At 50.5% G+C, this 9852-nt stretch overlaps 1 protein-coding gene across 1 annotated transcript; it reads left to right on the top strand.

The window, feature by feature from the left end:
- Positions 1-4685: 4685 nt before the first annotated feature.
- Positions 4686-5713, top strand: LOC112957326 (olfactory receptor 14A16-like). Its single transcript, XM_026050924.1, has one exon. The coding sequence runs from the start codon at positions 4686-4688 to the stop codon at positions 5709-5711; it is 1026 nt and encodes a 341-aa protein (XP_025906709.1). The 3' UTR covers positions 5712-5713.
- The last annotated feature ends 4139 nt before the right edge of the window (positions 5714-9852 follow it).

Below are 9852 nucleotides of genomic sequence, written 5' to 3'. Positions count from 1 at the left end.
GTTCCCGCAACACTCTGGGGTGCATCCCATCAGGGCCCATGGATTTGTGGGTGTCGAGTCTCCCTAGATGCTCTCTGACCCACTCTTCCTCTACCCAGGGCAAGCCTTCCTCTCTCTGGCTCTCTTCATGTGTCCCTAGGTAGGGTAGGTAGGGAGGAAATTAGAAAGGCAAAAACTCTTCTGAAAATCAGTGTGGCCAGTATTCTAAAAGACAACCAAATATGTTTCAACAGAAACATCAACAAGAACACAAGGGCCAAGGAGAATCTTCATCCTTTCTTGGATGCGATGGGAAGCATTGTCACCAAGCATGAGGCTAAGGCAGAGATACTTAATGCCTTCTTTGCCTCAGTCTGTAACACCCACATCAATTCTTCTCAAGGTAGTTGGCTCCTGAGCTGGAAGACACCTATGGAGAGTTTAATAAACTCCCCAGAATGCAAGAGGAAACAGTCAGAGATCTGCTACATCGCTTGGACCTGCCCGAGTCCATGGGGTCAGATGAGATTCACTTGAGGGTTCTGAAGGAGTTGGCAGAAGCGTTTACTAAACCTCTTTCCATCATCTATGAGTGGTCCTGGTCAACAGGAGAGGTCCCGGTTGACTGGAGACTTGCCAGCATGATGTCTATCTACAAGAAGGGTCAGATGGAGGATCCAGGGAACCACAGGCCTGTCTGACTGTGCTCGTTATCAGGGCAAGTTCTGTAGTAGATGATCCAGTGGACAATCATGCCGCATGTGAGTGACAACTGGAGGATSAGGCCCAGCCAACATGGGTTCATGAAAGGCAGGTCCTGCCTCACCAACCTGGTCTCCTTCTATGACCAGGGGACCCACCTAGTGAATGAGGGAAGGGCTGTAGCCGTGCTCTACTTAGACTGCAGGAAGGACTTTGGAACAGGTTCCCACTGTCTTCCCCTGGAGAGCTAGCAGCTCAGGGCCTACACAGGGGTAATCTTTTGGGGGTGAAGAACTGGCTGGATGGCTGGGTGCAGAGAATGGTGGTGAATGGAATTAAATGCAGCTGGTCACAGGACACAGGCAGGGTTTCCCACAGGTCGTGCTGGGACAAGTCCTTTCAACATCTTTACTGAAGATTTGGAGGAGGGGATTGAGTGCACCCTCTGCACATTTGCAGACAACATCAAGCTATGGGGAACTGTTGATCTCCTTGAGGGTAGGAAAACATCACAGAAGGATCTGGACAGTGTGGAGTGATGCACGGAGGTCACCTGCAGAAGGTTCCATATGGCCAAGTGTTGAGTCCTGTTCTGCCATCACAGCAGCCCCATTCAGCTCTCCAGGCTTGGGGCGCAGTGGCTGCAGAGCTGCACAGAAGAAAGGAATTTGGGGTATGGGTCCCAAATGGGTCAGCTGAACATGAGCCAGCAGTGTGCCCAGGGGGCCAGGAAGGCCCACAACCTCCTGGCTTGTGTGAGGAACAGTGTAGACAGCAGGACCAGGGAAGTGATCATCCCCCTGCATCTGGAGCTGGAGAGGCCGCATTTTGAATACACTGTTCAATTTTGGGGTCCCTCACTACAAGAAAGATATTGAGGAGATGGAGTGTGTCCAAAGAAGAGCAATGAAGCTGGTGAAGGGGCTGGAGCACAGAGCTTCTGAGGAGCGGCTGATGGAGCTGGGGTTCTTTAGTCTAGAGGAGACTCAGGGGTGACCTTGATGCTCTCTACAACTACCTGAATGGAGATGGTAGTCATATGGGGACCGATCTCTTCTCCAGTGTGACTACACAGAAAGAAAGGGAAATGACCTTGAGTAATTCCAGAGGAAGTACAGGATAAATATTAGGGAAGATTTCTCTACGGAAAGAGTGGTGAAGCATTGGAACAGGCTGCCTAGGGAAATGGTGGAGTCCTCTTGCCTGAGAGTGTTCAAGAAATGTGTAGATGAAGCACTGAGGGATGTGCTTGAGCAAGAATGGGGTTGAAGATTTTACACTTAGACTCCATGACCTTGCAGGTCTTTTCCAACCATAATGATTCTGATCCTATGACATACCCATATTGAAATAGCTCAGTATCTGAACCATGTGTCAAAGGGTTCCCTTCTTGTCCCATCTAGATTTGCAGCCGAGTTAAAAGTCCTGTGTATCAGGTGTTCCAGAGTGGAACTTTTCCAGCTTTCCTCAACATCCATCCTCTGATGCAATAAATTGCAATGTTGCAATCTGTTTCCCTCCACGCATTAGGAGATGACAACAGGTGGTTATTTTAATTTATTTAAGTAGACTTTTCCCCAGGAGAAGGGATCCCAAGGGAGAGAGTTGAGTTGATGTGGGCCTCTGCTGCTGAGCGGGGCCAGGCTCGTGGGACGCAGGCAGCTCGTGGCAGCCGGGCAGCCCTGCCCAGAGCCGCCGTGCCCAGGAGCAGCTGCTGTGCCCAGAGCAGCAGGGCTGCGGGCACTGCCTGCTGCTGCGCACAGCACAGGAGAGGAGGCAGAGAGAGGGCAACAGCAGTGAGGAGTGGGAGCTCAGATCAATGCTGATGGTGGTGGAGATCTTTGACATGGTGAGTCTCTGGCTACAGGTACTGTGGTTGCTGTGGTGCTGAGGTTGCTCAATTAGTCTTGTGCACACATTCAAGCTGATGACTCCTTTTAAAGGATTGTTTTTCCTGAGTTCTTCATTGCGAAGGAGGGGGGGAGTTTTGGAGCAGAGGCTGCCTRTCACAGCATCAAGGAGCAGGTCATCATGGCCACTGCTTCCCGAGCTGGTGCAGGGCAGTGAAGTGTGCGCAGGGTGTGCATGCAGGTGTGTCCTGGGCTGTAATTCAGAGCAGTGTCCCTGCACCCCAGCGTSCTGTGTGCCCGGGCAGTGACTCTGCCAGCTGGGAGGGTCAGCACTCAGCTGGCCTAGAAGCTCTAGGTCAGCACTCAGCCTTTGTAGAAGCTCCCTGCATTGCAGTGGGGAGAGGCTCTGCGTGGGAAGAGAGACACCCAGCAGGGCAGGTTCATTCTGCTGAAAGGCTGTGAGTGTCAGGGCTGCTCCCTGATCCAGGTCATTCCCACAACTCTTCAAGAGGACACTCATGGGGAGCTTCCCTGTAGGGGAAGGCAGTCGAGGAGGCTCAGATTTTGGGTTGCATCTTTGTCAAGGCACCGGATGAAGAGAATGCTTTAGCTTGAGGTAACTGAAGGGGACTTCTGCAGAGCTACTGTGAGGGATCCATAGGTCTGCCAGGATCACAGATCGTTCCTTCACCCATCTTTTCACGTGAGCGCTGCAGCAATATCCCCTTGGCAGTTCTCATCATTCTCACCATGCTTAGTCTCACTCTGCTCTGAAGGTGAAGGGCTCTAGGGCATCTGGCACCTCCTGTGGTCAGATGTGCAGGAGAGCAGAGCTGCCTCTCTGCTGCCATGGGCCCATTTCCCACCACAAGGCACCTGCGYTGAGAAGCTCTGCCCTGGGAGGTGCCACCGTCTAGGAGGTGGAACCTGGGGCTGGTGCCTCTGTCTCTCTGTCCTCCCTTGGCAGCAGAGTCACGGTGATTCTCCTCATTTCCCAACCTCTCCTCTCTGTCCCTCTTCTTGTGGCCAGCTGGGGCTTCAGCTACAAACTCAAGACCCTCTGAGACCCTGAGGTCCTTGCATGTGTCTCTGCACGGGGTTGTGGTGCCTGGGGCCGGTTCTCACCCCAGGATGCCGGGCAGTGCAGTAGCTGGGGTTGGAGAAGGTGTTGGCTCCGTGGTGTGATCATCCGCGTCAGGATCAGTGTCCTGTTCTCGCCATCACATGTCCCTCTTGGGCTAAGGAGAGCAGAGTTAGGTCAGTGCTTTGAAACCAGCCTTCCCTCATCCTCTCAGAGTCTTCTACCATATTAGAGTCTCTTGTGGGTGAAATTGTCCTCTGGGTAAGACAGGTGCGAAGACCAGATAGCTGGGAACAAGGCAGATGGACATAAAAACACTCCTCATTCTAGGGAGGAGAGCCCTCCATGCTCTCTTTAATATTTGTGCTTGCCGCAGTCGAAATAGTGATCTATACAAAGAACCGTCAATCAGACGTGAGATCAAAATCTGAAATTGCCTGACAAAGCAATAGTAAAAAATGCTAAAACTCCCTGCTGCAACCCCAGCTTTCTGAAACATTGGGTGGGGTTATTAACAGACCTTCAGACCATTCAGACTAAAGATGAATGTCCTGTGTCATCAATCCTTAATCTCAGAGACGCAATTAAGCTGAAGCTGAGGGTGAAGAGCTCAGCATATGTCATTCTGAGAAGAAGAAAATAAATCTGTCCATATTACTGGGAGAAGAGATAGGGCAAGAGAAAGAATTATTATGAAAACTTGAAAGGATTCGTGGGTTTTGTTCTGTTTGTTTGCTTATTGTTTTCTTTTTTGGGGGATATTTGTATAGAAAATACTTCAAATTTGTCACTACCTTTTCTTTCTTGCACAGTTTTCCTGAGCTCAATGGAAGACATGACCAACAGCAGCTCATAAAATGAGTTCCTTCTTGTGGCATTTTCAGACACGCGGGAGCTGCAGCTCTTGCACTTCTCCCTCTTCCTGGTCATCTACCTGTCTACCCTCCTGGCCAATTGCCTTGTGGGTTTTTTGTTTATTGTTTTCTATTTTGGGGGGTATTTTTAGAGAAAATTCTTCTAATTTGTCACTGCCTTTTCTTTCTCAGACAGTTTTCCTCAGCTCAATGGAACAAATGGCCAACAGCAGCTCCTTCCATGAGTTCCTCCTCCTGGCATTCGCAGATACACGGGAGCTGCAGCTCTTGCACTTCTCCCTCTTCCTGGCCATCTACCTGGCTGCCCTCCTGGCCAACGGCCTCATCATCACGGCCATAGCCTGCGACCACCGCCTCCACACCCCCATGTACTTCTTCCTCCTCAACCTTTCCTTCCTTGACCTCACTTTCATCTCCACCACTGTGCCCAAATCCATGGCCAATTTTCTCTCGGACAACAGGGCTATTTCCTACTCAGGATGTGTTGCACAGGTCTTAAGTTTTACAAGTTGCATTTCAGCTGAGTACTGTATTCTCACAGTCATGGCCTATGACCGCTACGTTGCCATCTGCAGACCCCTGCACTATGGGACCCTCATGAGCAGCAGAGCTTGTGTGAGAATGGCAGCAGCTGCCTGGGCCACTGGGTTTCTCAATGCTCTCCTACACACTGCAACCACTTTTTCCATACCATTCTGCCAAGGCAATGAGGTGGAGCAGTTCTTCTGTGAGATTCCCAAGATTCATAAGCTGTCCTGCTCAGAGTCCTACCTCAGGGAATTTGGGCTTCTTGTGGTTAGTGCCTCTTTAGTCTTTGGGTGTTTCATTTTCATTGTGCTGTCCTACGTGCAGATCTTCAGAGCTGTGTTGAGGATCCCATCTGAGCAGAGCCGCCACAAAGCCTTTTCCATGTGCCTCCCGCACCTGGTTGTGGTCTCCCTGTTTGTTTTCACTTCATTTTTTGCTTATCTGAAGCCTCCCTCCATCTCCTCCCCAGTTCTAGATTTAGTGTTGGCTGCTCTGTACGCAGTGTTGCCTCCAGCAGTGAATCCTCTCATCTACAGCGTGAGGAATAAGGAGCTCCAAGATGCCCTGAAGAAAGTGATTTCACGGACATTTTTCATCCATGGTAAAATTGCCTTTTCTCTCTGCAATTTGTCTTTCTGTGTCCTAACTGGATTGAACACTGTTTCTTCCTGGTACGTTTATTGTGCCTTTTATTAGTACAGAATAATAAATACCACGCTGCTACACAAGTACTTGGATGCGTGGTACTTTTTCTCAAATGGTTCTCTCTCACCTGGTCCTTTGTGTCAAATGCTGGGTTAGGACTGACTCCCTCACTTGCTCCTCTGTAATAAAATATTTTCTAAAAAGGGAACTGCATGAAGGCTGTGATTCTTCCAAAGCTGATGTCAATAATATGCCCAAGAAGCAGCACAATGTAAGGTGCTGCTGAGCAGCTTTCTCCAAGGGTTCAACATCAAAAAAGCCATCTTGTAAGGATGCCTTTGGAGATCACAGGGTGGATTTGGCAATCATTTATCAGGGTCCGGGAACAGTGCAGACGTTGAGTGGTCCTGCATTTACACAGCCTGGGCTGTGCCCCATGTTAAAGCAGAGTGTCACATTCGTGTCTTTCTGCAGGGAAGGCTGCAGATGCCAGGAGAGCAGTGAGTGGAGACTCCCAAGGAGAAAGGTCCTCCAAGGTGGAGGCACCTAAAGGTAAAGGGCTAAACCCAGGTATTTGGGGGCAAGGCAGAGCTCTGCAGTATCAGGAGCAGCAGGGAGGACAGAGTGGACACAGGGGAGGGAGGCTGCAGAGTCACACTCTCAGAAATAGCAGGGGCAGGATCTAGAGGTGCTGCTGGACACAACTAGTGCCCTCAGAAATGTCTGTAGTTCCTTCCAGCACCTGAAACAGCCGCACATTCCCAATGAAATTCGAGGCCAGAAAACCCATTTGGTGGGGTGTGCGTGCCACCCTGAGCAGAACAACAACAGTGGAGACACCTCCTGCTCCCTGTGTGCCCAACCACCTGCTTGCTCTGCGAAGCAGCACCGTGAGATCGAGRTACTATGGGGAGAAGAGTGGAGGGAAGTGTGGGAACAGACAAAAGAATGAAAGGGGGACTTGTTGAGAGGAGAAGGAACTGGAACTGGGTGTGAAGGAGTCTTGGAGAGAGAACAGCTGACCTTGAATCCAAGACGATATTCAGAGTGTGGGTCCAGTACAGTGAGTGGCAGCAGAGCTGGGCCAGGCCAGGAATGGGGAATGGGCAGGACAGGACCAGGACACTGCAGGAGCTCTCAGACTGCAGGGGCCTTCATCTCCCTCCTGTGCACACCACAGACACACAGGACACGGGACTCCTTTTGGCTATGTGGAGGTGAGCACAGAACAGGTATCTGCATGCATGCCCCTTGTTTAAGGCCTTGTGTCTCATCACTAGAGATAGAGGGTGCCCTGATGGTGATCATGTAGACCCTATCACATTGTCCTGGTCAGCCATCTCCGTGAGGACACTCCTCCCCACATCCTTTCCCTCCAAGCTCTGGTCCCGGTTCATGAGCCAGTTTGGGAGCTGCTCTCTGGGGAGCAGGGTGAATTTTCCTCCCTCCAGCTCTGCACTCCCCAGGCCTCACACAGGCTGCGCTTTTTCAGGCTTTCCTGGATGTCCTCTGCTGTATTTGCCAGCCAGATGGACATGATCTGCACTCCCCTGCACTTAGGCAAAAGGAATCCCATGTGCGGTGGGTCAGGAAGGAGGTGAATGCTCCTGCAGCCTGAGAGCTCCTGGAGGAGCTCTCCCAAGGTCCACAAGTTGACTAGACAACATAAAGAGTGAAACATCAAGATACAAAACACAAACTCCACACAACCTAAATATCTACAGCACATTCTGCACAACCACCACCAACAAAAAAACCTTAACAAAAGCAAAAACAAAAGAAAACAGATATTAATACACACACAGCAAACAACAAAAAACACACGCACAACTGCAAAGACAGTCTCGCAAAACATTTGAAGTCTCTCACAGGAAACAACAACATAAAAACTACAAAATATGCCCATTACACAATGAGTACTCACAAGCATGACCCTGCAAAACATGCAAAAAACTCTACACAATACACCTTACCATAAAACACAGTTAAAACTCCACAATCAGGAACATAAAACATCCACCAAGACCAAACAAACCATACAACAAAAACACATACCACAAAAACAATCACTCCAAAAAAAAAGGTGAAACATCAAAAAACAAAGCAACAACGATGTAGAGTAATAAAGTAACCATGAGACCCAAACATGTAGCAAACAAAAAAAAAGAACAACAACAAGAACACAAGGAAAATTATTAAAAGAGAAACAAGCGAAATCACACTAGACAAAACAACAGAATTCCTCCACATCACCCAGACCTACATTTCCATCACGAAATATAAGTGGAGTTAGAGCCCACCTGGTGGAGATTCAAAAACTCCACACACCACCGTACCAAAACATCCCCTTATTGTTATATCACTTCACCACCTCCTATTAGTACTCCTACATCACCACCTGGTGTCCATCAAGGCTACAACCATGGTTAGCGTGATACTAGAGAACTAGACTTCAAAACTCAGGGTTGGCACCTAAATCACACTTGGGGGTCATTACTCCAAGTCAAAGGTAAGCGTCTAGGTCAGCTTTAAGAGCTCATCCACATCAATCMAAATAAAGATATGGGTTCCAATAATACTTAAGTGTTTAGTGGGTAGGGGTAGGAGGCAGGTTAGGTTAGAGTTAGGGTTCTAGGGTTAGAGTTAGGGTTAGAGGGCTAGCATTAGGGCTAGGACTAGAAAAAAAGAAGTTTAGGGTTAGAGTTAGACCTTTAGAATTAGGATTAGGGTTAGGAGAGGAATTGTGGGGTGTCCTGGGGGTGTCGTGCCCATTGCCCATTGCCGCCCTGGCCCAGCTCTGCTGCCCTGCTGGGCTCAGCACAAGGCCGTGCTCAGGGCTCTGCTGGGCTCGGGGCCCACACAGAGCCCACGCAGGGCGCCCATTGCCCCCATGGAGCTGCTGCGTCCAGCAGGCACGCGGAGCTGGGCACCTTCCAAGAGGAGCCCTGCCGGGACCATGGCCAATGGGCACTGCTGGGAATGGCTGCTGGGGGGAGATTCCGCATGCTCCTAAATCTTCCTTCCAAAAAAATTCACCAAAAAGTAGTCTGCGCTCGATGCTTGTTCTGACAGACCCTGTTGATGGTCCCCATGGGAGGAGGAGATGATCTTCTGGTCCCATACACAGCCCCAGCATCGTCTCTGAATGCTCCCTGCCAGCCCTGCAGACACCCCAGGAGCTCACAGCTGCACACACCGTCCTGCATCTGGGCATGGAGCCTGCTCTGAACGGGGCCTTTGCAGCAACGGGCAGCATGCAGAGTGGGGCAGATCCTCTCAAGGCCATGTGCTGGGGACAGGTGCTGAGAGACAGCAGCAAAGGGATGTGGCTCCTGGGTCCTGCTTCCTTCAATGCAGGTCCCGACAAGGGCTCTCAGCCTTAGAGTTGGTGCCACCCGCCCTTCAGGAGGGTTGGTGCCAATATGAGGTGGGAGGATGGGCAGCATTGATCCTTCTTCCTCTGCTTCCCAGGCCATGTGGTGGGCCAGCACAGCAGCGTTGTCTGCCTCTGCACCAGGAGTTCGCTGTGGTGGACCCACACTCTGAATATTGTCTTGGATTCAAGGTCAGCAGTTTTCTCTCCAAGTTCCCTTCACGCCCAGTTCCACTTCCTTCTCATCTCAAAAAGCCCTACTCTGATCTGTTTTCTGTTCTCACAGTTCCCTCTCCTGTTCTCAACAAAAGACCTTGAGCTCACGGTGCTGCTTCACAGAGCAAGTGGGCAGTTGGACACATGGAGAACAGGACATGTCTCCACTGTTGCTTTTCTGCTCAGGATGGGAAAAAGACCCAAACCAATGGGATCTGTGGCCTCAAATCTCCCTGGGAGTCTGCAGATCTGTCATGGGCCATGAACAATGACAGAGTTTTCTGAGGGCACCGGTTGTGTCCAGCAGCACCTCCAGATCCTGCCCCAGGTACTTCTGAGAGTGTGACTCTGCATCCACCCTCCCCTGTGCCCACTGTGTCCTCCCTGCTGCTCCTGACACTGCAGAGCTGCCTTGCCCCCAAATACCTGGGTGTAGCCCTTTAGCTTTAGGTGTCTCCACCTTGGAGGACCTCTCCCCTTGGGAGGCTCCACTCACTGCTCTCCTGGCATCTCCAGCATCCCCTGCAGTTAGAAACGAATGTGACACTCTGCTTTAACACGCGGCCCAGCTCTGGCCATGCAAATGCAGGAGCACTCAACCTC

Source organism: Nothoprocta perdicaria, unplaced genomic scaffold, assembly GCF_003342845.1.
Source record: "Nothoprocta perdicaria isolate Ctin4 unplaced genomic scaffold, notPer1 scaffold_716, whole genome shotgun sequence".
In the NCBI taxonomy this organism is placed as follows: Eukaryota; Metazoa; Chordata; class Aves; order Tinamiformes; family Tinamidae; genus Nothoprocta; species Nothoprocta perdicaria.
This window is presented reverse-complemented; position numbering and strand designations above follow the sequence as displayed.